A 16284-nucleotide genomic window follows, 5' to 3' on the forward strand; every position below is an offset into this window, starting at 1 on the left:
GTTTGGGCAATGTCGCCGTTTAGCATGGTGTTCATAATTATGAAGTTTTTAAATACTGCTTGTGCTGCATACGGCATACCGCGTGTTGCCTTATGGGACACGGCCTGGGGGCTGGGGACAGGTTTGGGATTATGGACCGACAGAGGTCCGAAATTGTTTGATTATGAAAAGCTTTTTCGGAAGGGCCAAGGGCTGTGTGGCTAAAAACGTTTACATCAGAGGAACTGCACGAGGCATGGCCGACGGGTACGGCCGCACGGGTCTCGGCATGATGAGGTGGGGGGGCACAATGTATGTCGTAGGTTTGGGAAAATAACCTCGGTCGCGAGGCACGACCTACGTAGGATGCAGTTTATGCTTTATACTATGTCTGGGGTATGAATGAAACGGGCACCGTCCTGCAGTTCAGCCAAGCTTGCTCACGTTTCTTGTATGTTTGGTACTGGGGTATGGCAAGATGTTCAATATGATTGTGGTGGGGCACTATGTTGGGGGTCAGAACGTAGCGGGCAACCGCGGTTTCAACAGCGCCAGTTTGGGTTCGCAATGTGTAGGAACTGCACGAGATGCTGCCCACAATACGGGCATTATGGTTGCTCTTTAGGGAGGAAAATGTTACCGCGCCTGCAAGTCAGCAAAACAGAAATGAAATGGAGGCGGTTGTGTAGCGCAAGTACAGGTTATTGTTTTCAGTTTAGCACTATTGGCTGTGAGGCATGTGGGACTTGGTACGTGAGGGCCGAGGAAAGGTAAGGGCTATTACGTTTGCTGCAAGTGCTAGTGGTAATCTTTGAGCTTGAAGGACGGGTACTTGCGGGGGGCTCAACGATCATAGACAGAGCCTTTAAACACGTGGTGGCTCCGGTCTATGTAGAAAGGGGGGCGATGTTTCGCCGCTGTGTGTCCGTGGGTCTTCTGCACGGGTCAGAGGCCACAATGTCTGGGCCTGGATGTGCGCAAGAGGACGCGGGATTCACAGGCACCCGAGGGCTTATATGGCTTAAGGGTGGTTAATACTGCTGGACAGTTAGTGGGTAGCACGTGCTAGATTCTGCAATATTAAAACATTCTGGCGGAGGTGCATGCTGGATGGACTGCAGTTTTCTGCAAAATAGAAATGACCACTACAGGCCTGCGGGCATCAGTTTGTTTGCGGCCTTTCCCACGGCAGGTGGGTGGCAGGGGCACGCGGCGCCAGGGCTCTGCAGGCCGAATGTTTTTCTGGTCTTTGTGTATTATTGCAAAATGGCAATGCGCTTGTCTGGGAACCAGAAGAACGCTGAGTGGGCGGGAATGCAAATTCAGGGCTAAAGAGGACGCGGTGGTAAAGCAGGGATACGTCCTGGGGAAATACTGTGCAATCTAAGGTGCACACTATGCATATAAGCAAGGCGAGTGGCCCGATTTATGACAGTTTGGGGAATGTTGCCCGAAATGCGCCGGATCGATTGGTGGCAAGACTTACCGGCCGCTATAGTGGTCTGCCAGGTGGTTCATAGACATAATTTCGAATACAAAATATTCGAAAGTCAAAAAGTAAATAGTGGTTGGTGAGTATTAGCAGGACGAGGAATTTGGTGTGGGGGCATTTGGGGTCGCGGGAGGGCCACCCCAAAGCGTGGCAGAGTTACGAGGGCGGTCCCAGAGAAGGAGGCACGCTGCGGTCTGGTCCGTGAGCTACAACCACTGGCTGCTTCAGGCAGGATGGGGTGACACGGGCGCTGATTCCACTAGGGACGGTTGGGACTCCTCAACAACCGATGCAGTGGCCTTATTGGCTCCATACTCTCTGGAGGAATGACTGAACTGGCAGTGGAATCCAGGGCGGGCCGTTCTCGCAAGAACGGAATGGTGTGAGATGGCTCACAGGCTTTTGGACATGGGACTTTGGAAGGCGGGATTGGCGGAGCCACCCGGATAAGGACCATGGTTGGGGCCAGGCAGTCATAAGACCTGAGCAGGGAACGGGGGCCGCCCTCATAAGATGACTCCAAATTATGCGACCATATGTTTTCCAATAAAATGTTATATATGTTTCCAACTTTCAGAATGTCTCTGACTCCATCATTGGGGGTAAGCAAGCGGGTAATATTATGCATGTTACTGATATGACGTAAGGGGCCAAAGAGTAGGGGTTAGCCCCGCTATGTCATTCTGTGGAAAGCGCTTGTTTTAGCTCCTGCATGGTGTGTCATTCTGTGGAAAGCGCTTGTTGTAGGAAAGCGCTTGTTTTAGCTCCTGTACCGTGTGTCATCCTCTGCGATCCTAGCAGTGCACAGGCCCGGAGTGGCCCTGCTCCTAAGCACAGTTTCCGGGTGGCCCTTTGCCATTAAAGTGGACCTAGGTCAGAACACTTTTGGTGAGAGTTTGCACACCCTTCAACTAGTTCAACGACAGAAACACATTTAAATGTAAGTTCTTAAGATGCTGAATAGAGCAGCTTCTATCAAAGTATTGAAAACACAAATCATGTCCAAACACTTCTTGATTTTTCAAAAATCAGCCACTGTATTTTTAGCGCCAATCATCAGGACTGTGGTAGACAGCCTTTGCCCAGCAAAGCTACAAGTGCCAGGGCATTTCGGCCCATGGGCCATCCTCAGGGCCAATAGCTCTGAACATGTTACAAACAATTATATGTCCAGTTGCCCGGATCAAGTATTTAGAGGAAACAAAAATGACCGATTCAGGTTAATCAAAATTTCAGTAGTAAATAGGCAATTCCCATCCATGGTGTTCGGAAACAATTAGCCCAGTAATCGGCAACTCGCGCTAAAATTATTCTAAATCTACTATATGCGTTGTTAACATCATGTTATCTGTTCACAGAACCCCCCACTGGGGAAGGATTATTACCTGGTTGCTGATAAGGAGTGTGGCGTGTGTCTATCTACTCAAAAATGGTCGCAATTCAACCTTCACGTTGTCCATGTTAAAAACGCCGTGTTTACAATTCCAATACACGCGATCTAAGAAATGGCCCCCTGCCATTGCCCGGCTTCACCCAAGCCAGGGAACCCACACTTGTGTTATTATGAGCTGCGACACGCGTGGAAAGAGCCGTCGGCAGCGTGAGGTACACTAGAGAGCTGCCACTTTGATCTCCGACTTGTCTTTTTGCTAATGGTGACTGCGAGCCCGACTAATTGTTCGCAGTGACCCAGGTCAAAAAATGGCTCTCAGTGGCTTAGGGCGCTGGCCGCTCCTCCCTGCTACTCTTTTGTAAAACCTGCTGGACAAGGATTCCCGTGAACTGGGATGTATGGAATTAATTTATGGGTATTCCTCTCTGGGTCTCTGTGCGTGCAGGGGCTTTGCCGTTTTATTCACATAACGTTCATCAGGGGTGTTGCTAGGTCTGTAAAAGATCTGGGGTTAGTGCTAATGTCGGGACTGTCGGGACTCGGGCTAGCTAGTCTTTTGGTTGCAGCACCGGGCTACGCTAATGTCGGGACTGTCGGGACTCGGGACTAGCTAGCCTTTTGGTTGTAGTACTGGGTTACGCTAATGTCAGGACTGTCGGACTCTGGGCTAGCTAGTCTTTTGGTTTTAGTACCGGGTTACGCTAGATTCTCTGAACTTGAGGCGTAGTAAGAGTCCCAGGGCTGAACTACAAGCATCGCTAGATTCTGGGAACTTGGTGGGTAGTAAGAGTCCCAGGGCTGAACTACAAGCATCGCTAGATTCTGGGAACTTGGTGGGTAGTAAGAGTCCCAGGGCTGAACTACAAGCATCGCTAGATTCTGGGAACTTGAGGGGTAGTAAAAGTCCCAGGGCTGAACTACAAGCATCGCTAGATTCTGGGAACTTGGTGGGTAGTAAGAGTCCCAGGGCTGAACTACAAACATCGCTAGATTCTGGGAACTTGAGGGGTAGTAAGAGTCCCAGGGCTGAATTACAAACATCGCTAGATTCAGGGAACTTGAGGGATAGTAAGATTCCCAGGGCTGAACTACAAGCATCACTAGATTCTGGGAACTTGAGGTGTAGTAAGAGTCCCAGGGCTGAACTACAAGCATCGCTAGATTCTGGAAACTTGGTGGGTATTAGGAGTCCCAGGGCTGAACTACAAGCATCGCTAGATTCTGGGAACTTGAGGGGTAGTAAGAGTCCCAGGGCTGAACTACAAGCATCGCTAGATTCTGGGAACTTGAGGCGTAGTAAGAGTCCCAGGGCTGAACTACAAGCACCGCTAGATTCTGGGTACTTGAGGGGTAGTAAGAGTCCCAGGGCTGAACTACAAGCATCGCTAGATTCTGGGAACGTGAGGGGTAGTAAGAGTCCCAGGGCTGAACTACAAGCATCGCTAGATCCTGGGAACTTGGTGGGTAGTAAGAGTCCCAGGGCTGAACTACAAGCATCGCTAGATTCTGGGAACTTGAGGGGTAGTAAGAGTCCCAGGGCTGAACTACAAGCATCGCTAGATTCAGGAAACTTGAGGGGTAGTAAGAGTCCCAGGGCTGAACTACAAGCATCGCTAGATTCAGGAAACTTGAGGGGTAGTAAGAGTCCCAGGGCTGAACTACAAGCATCGCTAGATTCTGGAAACTTGGTGGGTATTAAGAGTCCCAGGGCTGAACTACAAGCATCGCTAGATTCTGGGAACTTGAGGGGTAGTACAAGTCCCAGGGCTGAACTACAGGTATCGCTAGATTCTGGGAACGTGAGGGGTAGTAAGAGTCCCAGAGCTGAACTACAAGCATCGCTAGATTCTGGGAACTTGGTGGGTAGTAAGAGTCCCAGGGCTGAACTACAAGCATCGCTAGATTCTGGGAACTTGAGGGGTAGTAAGAGTCCCAGGGCTGAATTACAAGCATCGCTAGATTCTGGGAACTTGGTGGGTAGTAAGAGTCCCAGGGCTGAACTACAAGCATCGCTAGATTCTGGGAACTTGAGGCGTAGTAAGAGTCCCAGGGCTGAACTACAAGCACCGCTAGATTCTGGGTACTTGAGGGGTAGTAAGAGTCCCAGGGCTGAACTACAAGCATCGCTAGATTCTGGGAACGTGAGGGGTAGTAAGAGTCCCAGGGCTGAACTACAAGCATCGCTAGATCCTGGGAACTTGGTGGGTAGTAAGAGTCCCAGGGCTGAACTACAAGCATCGCTAGATTCTGGGAACTTGAGGGGTAGTAAGAGTCCCAGGGCTGAACTACAAGCATCGCTAGATTCAGGAAACTTGAGGGGTAGTAAGAGTCCCAGGGCTGAACTACAAGCATCGCTACATTCTGGGAACTTGAGGCATAGTAAGAGTCCCAGGGCTGAACTACAAGCATCGCTAGATTCTGGAAACTTGGTGGGTATTAAGAGTCCCAGGGCTGAACTACAAGCATCGCTAGATTCTGGGAACTTGAGGGGTAGTACAAGTCCCAGGGCTGAACTACAGGTATCGCTAGATTCTGGGAACGTGAGGGGTAGTAAGAGTCCCAGAGCTGAACTACAAGCATCGCTAGATTCTGGGAACTTGGTGGGTAGTAAGAGTCCCAGGGCTGAACTACAAGCATCGCTAGATTCTGGGAACTTGAGGGGTAGTAAGAGTCCCAGGGCTGAATTACAAGCATCGCTAGATTCAGGGAACTTGAGGGATAGTAAGATTCCCAGGGCTGAACTACAAGCATCGCTAGATTCTGGGAACTTGAGGTGTAGTAAGAGTCCCAGGGCTGAACTACAAGCATCGCTAGATTCTGGAAACTTGGTGGGTATTAGGAGTCCCAGGGCTGAACTACAAGCATCGCTAGATTCTGGGAACTTGAGGGGTAGTAAGAGTCCCAGGGCTGAACTACAAGCATCGCTAGATTCTGGGAACTTGAGGCGTAGTAAGAGTCCCAGGGCTGAACTACAAGCACCGCTAGATTCTGGGAACTTGAGGGGTAGTAAGAGTCCCAGGGCTGAACTACAAGCATCGCTAGATTCTGGGAACGTGAGGGGTAGTAAGAGTCCCAGGGCTGAACTACAAGCATCGCTAGATCCTGGGAACTTGGTGGGTAGTAAGAGTCCCAGGGCTGAACTACAAGCATCGCTAGATTCTGGGAACTTGAGGGGTAGTAAGAGTCCCAGGGCTGAACTACAAGCATCACTAGATTCAGGGAACTTGAGCGGTAGTAAGAGTCCCAGGGCTGAACTACAGGTATCGCTAGATTCTGGGAACGTGAGGGGTAGTAAGAGTCCCAGAGCTGAACTACAAGCATCGCTACATTCTGGGTGGGAACTCGGTGGGCAGTGAGAGTCCCGGGGACTTAGTTTCAGGTTCCTGCAAAGTAATGGATACGTTTACCACAAGAACCCCCACTCCAGGAGAAAGACTTATATAAGCTGATGTTTGTCGCATGAGAATAATCTACAATCCCAAATTGAGCAAACAAAGCCATCATACTCCCCTTTAAAGTGATCAACTTTGGAGGCGATGCAATTAGATTTCCCAGGCTCAGAAGGATAGGTGCGATGGTAAGTCCATATATATGGTAAACGAGGATTCCGCTTCTTAATAAGGTCACTCATTGGATAAGGGTTCAATCATACGTGATGATGTGCCCGTTTGCATGCTAAAGATGGTAGCGAGATGGACTATATGCGAGTTGATTTTAACAACCCCCACTTGGTGGACCGTTTGCTCTCAATTGAACTCAGATCCTACCCTCCGAAAGATTGATGTTTTATCATCAGGCCTTACTCCCCTGAGCTGAAAATTGACAGGTCTAATCCAGTCTACCCAAGGCATCACCTAACCACTGCCCCTCGTGATCAAGGTACCACCACCGTTGCATCCCAATCCAAGTTCCAAAGCAAAGCAAAGCCCCACTTTTGGATGTTGATTCTGCTATTGTGGCCAACCCGAGGGGAAAACATGGAGTTGATATAGAGTCCATGGTGGATTTACCCTTGAAACATCATGGGAGCAGGGTACCGCCCTCTTGTGTTGTGAACACCACCATAGTGTTGGAGTTTACCCCCGTTGACCTCGAGATGCAATTATTGTTTTGGAATATAGCGGGGTTGAATACGAATGTGTGTGATGTAGGCTGGTGCCAGTTCATAAGGTCTCACCACATCATTTGTTTCCAAGAGACCTGGGCCACCGCCGCTATTAGCTTACAAGGTTTTGCTTCATGTAACATTTTGCGATTAAAGGACACAATGGTAGGTAGGACAAATGGTGGCTTGTGTACCTGGGTAGATCTGGCAATAGTTAAATCAGTTGTTATTATGGACACAGGGAGTATTGATGAGCAAGAATTAGATTTGGTTTTAAAAAATAGAATGAGGATCTTATTAATTAATACGTATATCTGTCAACCACTCAAAAGGGGGCTAAATGACATTGGAATCATGAGTTTGCGCATTGACTCGTGGACAAGACTGTATCCAATTAACTGTTTTGTAATAGTAGCAGGAGATTTTAACATTTAGTTCGAAACCCCTTGAATTGACCAAGGAGTTAAAGGATGAGGAATTACATGCCAATAGACCAAAGTGTCAACATACTCTTGCATTAGAAGTGGCCCAGACCTGGTGTAATCTTCTACTCACAGCCTGCAATGGCAGCATAAAGAGGGACTTTCCCAGTGAAACCAACCTTTGTGTCGGGAGACCAGTCAAGTAATATTGATTATGTTCTGGTGAGCCTGGCATTTTGGCCAGATATTTTAAAAAAACATGGAAGTGCAAGAGAGAGAAGACAGCAACCACCAACCCTTAAGTAAGTTTATGCCTGGATGTAGGTGATAATGATTGGTCGAATGCACAGAGAGCTGGTAGGAATATGCCCATACATATCAGTGGCACATCCAGGCGTTCAATTATATGGTCTGGGATTAACAAACTTGAATCAATTTGTAAGATTTATTAAGAGTTTCTACCCTCCCTGGAATTGGTGCTTGTAGCTAAAGAACTGTGCAGCTGAGGGGGCATTGATTCTTATGAATATGCTATATCTAAGATGTATACCTCTGTTACGAAACCTTGATCGGATAATAAGGGTTCGACCCTTAAAAAGTGTCCTTGGTTTGATAGAGAATGCAGGATAGCGAAGGATACCTTAATTTGCTGTGCAAAGGCCACCACTTTGCTTGACAGAGGTCATCTTGTTCTGGCAAGAAGAAATTATAAAACCATCCTAGCGACGCAAGAATGGGAACACAGGTTAGCAACTTGGGACAAACTGTTACATACCATTGACAGGAAAGATAGTACAACTTTCTGACACATGATTAGTACTGTCAGTAGTGATGAGAAGATAACCCAACATGGTAACATCCCAGAAGAGGCATTGGCAACCCACTTACAAAACTTGTATAGCGATTACTCTTTCGATCCTGCTGAATACAGGCGATTCCTGTCACAAGTGAGCCCAGCGCATGATACTTTGGTTTGCTCAGTTGATGAAGTATACAGAGCGATCATCTCTCAAAAAGCGAACAAGGCCCCAGGTCCTCACAAGGTCCTTATGCACCTATATAATCCAGAACCTTGTATGTGGGCTACCTACCTAAGCTTTTTACATCAACTAAGATTAGATCAAAATCACGGACAAGTGCCAAGATAGTCCTGATATACAAAAAAGGGGGAAGAGAACACACGGCCAATTATCGCCCGATATCGTTGTTGGATTCTGGAGGTAATCTGTTCACCAAAGTTGTGATTTGCCACTTGGAAGAGTGATGTACGGAAAACAGACCAATAAGCCACCTCCAGGCAGGTTTCTAGCATGGGGTAAGCACAATCGATAAGTGCTTCAGGTTGCATCTCCTCATTCAAAAATATGCAGTTCTCTGAAAAATTAGAACGTCTTTGGGGCTAAAGATCTGAGTTCTAAAGTTTATAGATCTGAGACCCGCATTGACTGTGTCTCTGGAATCACTATGGGAGTGTCTGGCTATGGGAGTGTCTGGCTACATTACAAGTGCCTGACTCTATCATATTGGCAACCCAACGATTATACAGTGGGGAGGATGTGACACTAAGATTGGGGCGCAGGTGGTGAAACATCAAGGACATTCCCCATTTTAAAAGGGGTGCGCCAGGGTTGCATCCTGGATCCCAAATTGTTTTGCCTCTTTATAAACCAGGTGATCACTTACTTTCCACCCCGACGGATGCACCACCACTAGGCAGTGATGCCTTCTCTACATTGATGTTTGCGGATGATACAGTATTGGTCTCTCTGACCCCAAGAGGTTTGATTAAGCAATCGTCTGTTGTTTGAATGGTTCTGTAAAGACAATGCGCTGGAGATTAATGCAACTAAGACTAATGTGATGGCAGTGCGATGAATCCCGACGTGTCGTCACTGCTTTAGATGGGGAAGCCCCATTATGTGAGGCCAGGGAGGTGAGGCCGCTACCCGATAGACCCCCTTGGGGTGGTACTCAGCGGAGGATTTCATGGGGAGAGAGGATCTCATTGAGAGTAGTGACCACTTCGGGAGTATTCAGTATCCCTTTGAACCTATCACCTTTAACTGAATAACCTCAGCGCTTTAAAATGAGTAGCAATTACCCTGGTGATGGATGGGGATGCAGTTGTATTCATACATCAATAATCAAAACAACACAGTTACTTGGCAAAAAGAATAACTGTTTTATTTTCAATTGTCTAAAACAGGGAGTATAACAGACATCATCTGACATTGCAAAGCATATCTCGCAATGTTTTTCAGAAAAAAGTAATCTTATATAGCAAAAAATCATCATAGGTGACGTTAAACCTGCATTTTACCAGCTTCATCCTACTTCGCAAACTACAAAAACCAAGTTGCAAATGTGATTGGGTCTAAGAAACTATCTAAGTATAAAACTCTATACTAGTATGGAACAATGAATGAAAGTGATAGGTTTCTTAACATCAGGTGGGGCAACTAAGCCCCCCCTCAAAATGTTCAATATGAACGTCACTAAATATACAACGTCCCATTGTCTACTCAACCTATAGGACCCTTAATTACGTGGTCTCCTACAATTAGTTGGCACTCTAACCTTTGATTATTTAGGAAGAAAACAGATCACTTTATTCTGAGTCAGCTTACCTGCGATCCTACTTCGTCAGTACATTTCCTCCTACGTTACCAGCATGCAGGCTGGCCTTCCAGTCTGGTGAGCTCGTTTTAATCCCAGCTTCCCACCAATTAGCAAATCAATCTATCATCATCTCAGTGGTCAGCCATTCAATTAAGCTTTGAAGCTCGGCCCTGAGTTTGTTCTGTACTGTGGAGAATCAGGGGAATATAGGCACACTCTGCCCTCATGCGTAGATGTGAGCATCTTGCTCGTCCAACTTCTTCCTTCCACATGACTGAAGACCATGATTTCGAGCTTTCATTGTCTTTAAAATACTATTTTTTAATAGACCTCTGATGTCTTCTTGATTTGTCCATGTCTTTGAACATGAGTTTTGTTCTTTCCCATGACTTGTATCCAATGTTAGTTAAACTTCAGCCTGATAAGACCTTGGCTTCTTGGCTTGGCTTCATGGCTCCTCCAACCTCGCCTTTCCAAAATTCACTTGGTAATTCATTTGTTTCCTTACTGCGACACACTAGAAATGAGGCCTTCTTTCTAAAGTCCAGCAGTGCTATAATACGTAGAGGAAACCTGCATCCTTTACTCTTAACTCTTGGGAGTATAGCTCAAGGGCAGCGTGCTTGCCTTGGAAGCAAGATGACACAGAGCAACACAGGTTCGATCCCCAGGTCCGTGCTTAGAAACCTCTGGGTATTAAGCGCGTTATAAATAACCTATCATATGTATATTTGTTTGGCACATGCCGAAATCTGTTCACTATAAAGCTAGCCTCAGGATTACTTTGTCTGCTTGCCTTTCTTTTGCAACTGTACATGTGTAAACTGACTTCTCTACCAGTTCTGTAGCATAAGCTTCTACACCTTGATCCCAAGATGTCACTTATCTTCAATACTTTCTTGATGCCTTATAGAATATCTGCATTCTCTAGTCTCTGCATCTTTCCAGTGCACGTCAGCTCAGCTCTGTGTGACATCACCATTCGCCTTGGTCATTCATTTGCTCTGCTTCCTCCGGAATTTCATTCAAACAACCATCATATTTCCTTGTATGCAAGTATGGTTTTCTCAATGGGAACCTTGCCTCTAGGATTCTCCTAGGTATCGGTATCTTCACTGGTACTGCACGGTTTTTGGATCCGGGCTCCCAACATATAGGCAATATGGGTGAGGTGGTTGAGGTGGGGGTACTTGGCTCCTCCTCGACAACCTTCCCTCAAAAACCTTTTCTTACCCCCCACAAGATGCCCCAATGTACCTTTTCTACACATCTCAGGTGGAAACGACTGGGACGGAAAACATTCATAACATATCAATTGACAGTACTGCGATGAGAAAGACGACAAGAGTAATCATGATCAATGCTTAGAACCAAGACACACAGTCTAGTTGTTCGAATCTATCGATGGGCATACTGTCATTCAAAAAAGGAGAGGGAACAGAACAATGGCGTTTTCTACCTCTCTACATGGACGGGGAGCTCGGTAGGCAACACGAAGGAGGCAAGATCAGAGAAGCAGACAAAGTCAGAGAAAGCAGTGCATCTGCAAGCGTCCCATGAAGCGCAGAGCTTTCAGCAGATGAGGGAAGTACGCTCGCCAGGAGCGGGGACTGACGGAGTGCATAAAACACACTGTCGGGCTGTTGGAGAGGCTCCCAGGACATGGTAACAGGCTTGTGGTAGCTGGAGAAGCCACAGGACCATGGGAGACCCAGACACAACTAGAGGGCGGCCTCCAGCACCCTACAGATACCAGGGTAGCTCAGGCCAGGGTTGGGGAGACCCAGAGAACACGAGAAACACTAAGTGAATGAAGGACTAACATTTGCTGACGCACAGCAGAACAGTAAAGGGCGTCAGGACACTTGGAGAAACATATCCCAAAGAGCATTAAGAGGAAACACACATTTTGCATTTCCAGTTGCCATTTACAAATCTTGGCAGGGGGTAAACCAAGGATGTGGCATCCAGAAATATCACATAAAGAGAACAAAGAGTTTGAGCAAGCAAAGGGGGTCTGGGACACGTGCTGGCGTGCTGCACCCTGACCAGTGACAAAGAGAAACACAAGGCTAACATACACCCGTGGCACTCGGCGGACCATGACAGGAGAGTAAACCAAGGCTATGGGTGGAAGTGAAGCCAGAGAGCAGGACGGGGAGAACAAGATCGTTGAATACCCCACTTGGCACGAGAGTGGACCAAGAAAGGTTTTTTGAGACGACGGGGTCAGGGACCCTCAGCACAGCCTGAGAGAGAAAGCCAGGCTATTCTTCCTCATTGCAGTACCCTGGGCGCCAGGTCTGCTCATAAAGGGGCTGGGACCCTCAAGACGGCTTGGAAAAGGAGTCCAGGCCATTATTCCTGGTCACAGGGCCTGGGAGACAGGTCTGCCTAACGTAGATAAGGACATATCTTAAGCATTGAAGGGACGGAAAACACTTTTCATGATGCTTGAAAAACTCTGGGGAAAGGGAAGCAACCCCTTGAGCCTCGTGGAACCTTTGTTTGCTTTTCTGCACCTTTTGGGAACTTTTGTTTTGAACTGCAAAGCTGGGCTGCAGGTCGGCAGCCAAAAGACGTTTCCCCTGTCACGTGATATTAAGTTTAGCTCGTGAGGGACAGGTTAGGATTTGGACACAGGACGGCAAACCTTACTTTGGACATCCTGGCACGGCCAGTTTCATTAGCTAATTTTCTTGAGGCAGGAAATCCCCTCTTAGAGATAGGCTTGGTTAGGATTTTCTCCAACTCATCCCCATTTTTGTTGTTAATCAAAGTCTTTGCCAAACAACATGTCACCCTTCTGTCGGCGCCTAGAAACACTTGTGTACAGGCGCATTAAAAATGCCATATATCATATCCGCCTCTTACTCCTAGAATCTGACAGTAGTCCCAAAGGAAAGGAAGAACTGCCTGAATGGTGAGAAACATTTGTATTTATTTGTATTATTTTATTTTGCATTTATTTCCGCACACAGAGTCCTGAGACATCTAGGTGCTTGTTGCAGTTCATAGGTACAAGAGCACGCATCAGTATTAGAGCGTAGTGGTGGTTGGTGGTTGCATACTCTTGACACGCCTCATATGTTTGAGAGGGCTACATCAATCAGGCATGCATACATCATAAGGACGGAGTAGGTGTAGGTATTCAGATGGGCAAAGCCTCATCTCATGTTACGGGGGGCTACATCAGACATGCAGACGTCAAAAAGGACAAGTAGGTGAAAGTATACAGACTGGCAGGTTAACTCATATCAGCACCGTGGGTTGCGAGTACCCTCAAAAGGAACTTGGCAACACAAAGCAGACACAGCCAACCTGGTTCTAACAAGGTATAGTTGGGCGATTGCTATGTTTTCTAGAGATTATACAGGGAGCTCACTGAAAGTCTCGATAGAAGCTTCCCAGCTGCAGGCCCGCCGGGCTGTCCTCTATGAGCTGAATTGTGGGGTCAAATGGATTTGAAGCAATAAGTTGTTTCAGAGAATAGTTTTTTTCTGAAAAATATCACTGGGCTTCCTCGGTCTACTCCAACAATCCCGCTATTGCTAGAATTTAACATCCAGAGTCTGAGCCTCTGGGCACTGATGAAACCTGTTCTGTTGTGGGTTAGAATGTGGAGTTCGCCCTGTCTAGCAAAATACAGAGATGCTGCCAGAGGTCTATTGTCACAGGAGGGAGGGAAATGTACCCCAAGGTTCCTGTGTACGAGGAATCGCTTGCTTAGTTTAGGTCGCTGTCATTTCTGGCCGTGCCCTGCGTCGAGTAATATGCCTACTAGCGATATTATCAAGACGCGGTATCTTGAGAGAGAGGATGAATTGTTAGCTTCCAATATGCAAAGTACTGCGTCTGTCACCCTCTATTGGAACAAAAACCTAAGGGTTGGTTATGAGAAATACTTAGATCCCAAATTTTCGAGGCTTCTTTTTTTGAAGCTTAGGTTTGGCATTGTTCCCCTAGCAGTGCGGCTGTATTGTTGGGATAACAACGTATCGGATAAATGTTCCTACTGCAGGGATTTAAGAAAAAGTGAAGCTCCCTTTCTTCTAATGTGTCCTCTCTGTCTAGAACTGAGGAGGCAACACTTGACAGCCCTGCTGGCCTCCAAAGGAAAACGATCATCTGTGCAAGGGATGCTCCTAGGTGTTTGGACTGATGACTTAACAGTTACTTTCTTAGTAGCTAAGTAACTCTCTAGGGCTTGGCTGAGGCGGTTGACATTTCTGAAAACAGCTCAATGAAGGTGCTGATTGATGGTAATAGTCTTAATGGTTTGATGGGATTGGTTTTCAAATGAATTATTGAATGGGTTCTCTATTCATTTATTGGTTCTGTCGTATACATTTAGAAAGATGATGCTGTTTATTTGTATCTATGATGTAAGGTTGGTATGGTAACTGAACGAAGAAACATTATCCCATGCATGCAATATGTGATCACATTTAGCACCTGAGGGTTTTTCCAATAGCCTGCCCTCGATTTTATGACATTCTGTATGTTTCTTTGTTTACTTGCCTTGAGGTGAAGGTGGCAATTGGCATCCATGTGTACCTTGATACTGCAATAATGGCATCCGAGACAGATTGTACCATCACTGATCTTGATATTGGTGTAATCCGTTTACCGAGCGACTGATAGTTGCCTGTTGGCTTAGATCATAAGCCAGACCCGTTTTGTAGGCCTTCACCTGTATTTATAATTGTTTGTTATTTTGTTGCAGTTTTAGAAGCCTATCCCTGGAACTATTGTGTGTGCACACCCTGTGACAGTCATGTGGTGCCATTATCAGTTCTTCTCGTTGGACGCACATACATTGTCTTCAATTTGGCCATTCGTAGAGCACTCTTGTCACAGGGACGTCTCAAGGATCCTGGATAAGGAGACAAGAAAAACAAGAAGGGAACGCGCCAAGAAAGTCTGGGAGAATAGCCACGTTTTCAAATTCCATTAAAAGTGGTGGAAGTTGGTGTTGTCCCTTAAATGTTGGGTAGAGATTTCCACTGAATTGAGCCTTTCACTGCAAATATTCTGCTCTCAATAAAATTGGTTTTGTAAAGGTGTGAGGCAAGCAAGTTATTACTGAATTAATGCAAGTGTTTGCTGAGTCTGTGGAAAGATTCAATGTAGGTTGTGCCACATTGCTTTTAAGGCTGTGGCTCCGCACCAAGCATTGTATGTGGTGGCAAAACCACATGTAGGTGGCCCTGGAGAGGCCAGGGACACGGCTCTGGTATTCAGATGTTCCATATGCCAAGAAGGCTTTGACTCGTACCCACGCATTTTCTTGGCTATTTTTCCATTAAAGAATCCATGAACAGATTTGTTTTGCTTGGTACTTATTTTGCTTTCCACAAGTTGTCAAAAGCATACTGGGACGTTACCGCAGAGAGCTTTGCGGAGGAGCACCAGGGATTTGAATGCACGTCTCTCTCCAACAGCAAGGCGCTATCGTGTTTTGAGGGTTGGCTTTATAGGCCAAGGCAACTGATGCATGGAATTTGCATTGCCAATGACGCCTAGAGGCCGCTGGTTTCTTCATTGGAGTGGAGGCGGCTCCTTCTTATGCTGCAATTTGAATAGTCCAGTTTTGTGGCTATGGCGGCTCAAGTTGAACAGTTGAGAGTGAGGCAAAAAGTTCTATATTAGAAAGATAAGCAGTCAAAAGAAATGATGGAGTCGATATGAGCCTCAAATGACTGAGTGGTCATGCCAAGAACTTTGACCTTCATGGCTGTGAAAGATGTAATGGTCCAGGATTACTGGGTTTTGGCAGGAGGATGGATGTACGTGTTCTGAGTGTGAGGAGATCCCTTTTGGCCTTGCCCAAGGAGTCCATGTTTACGTTCATCCAGGTTTGCATCTGGTTTAGGATGGCAGACACATGGTTAGCTGAGGCGAGCTGTCTTCTTAGATGCTGATAAATATATATATATATATATTCAGTGAAAGAACTTTGTTAAAGGGACGTTATGGTTAAGTTGCGCTACTAAATACCTATGAAATTCAGTGAAAAAACTTTGTTAAAGGGACGTTATGGTTCAAGTAAAACCGAAAAACCCCTGAAATTCGCCAGTTATGGTAAGCTAAGCAACCATAACCCGCGCCACCACTGCGCACTGCTAAGACTAACACCCACAACATCAAAGATGACATCACAAATGTCATTGATGACATCACTGATGACATCACATGTGTATTTACTTTTCAGGAAATGTATGTACAAGGGATTCTTATTATAATGTTGAGAAAAAACTGTTAAGGATCATTG

At 46.4% G+C, this 16284-nt stretch overlaps 1 protein-coding gene across 1 annotated transcript in view; it reads right to left on the minus strand.

Moving 5' to 3' along the window:
• Positions 1–3549: 3549 nt before the first annotated feature.
• LOC138525900 (melanoma-associated antigen C1-like) overlaps positions 3550–16284 on the minus strand; it is a 35656-nt gene continuing 22921 nt past the window's right edge. The window contains exon 2 of the mRNA XM_069636188.1: positions 3550–6247. Coding sequence (XP_069492289.1) covers positions 3550–6247 — 2698 coding nt within the window. The remainder of the gene's footprint in view (positions 6248–16284) is intronic.

Source organism: Ambystoma mexicanum, chromosome 7p, assembly GCF_040938575.1.
Source record: "Ambystoma mexicanum isolate Mex_15411 chromosome 7p, UKY_AmexF1_1, whole genome shotgun sequence".
In the NCBI taxonomy this organism is placed as follows: domain Eukaryota; kingdom Metazoa; phylum Chordata; class Amphibia; order Caudata; family Ambystomatidae; genus Ambystoma; species Ambystoma mexicanum.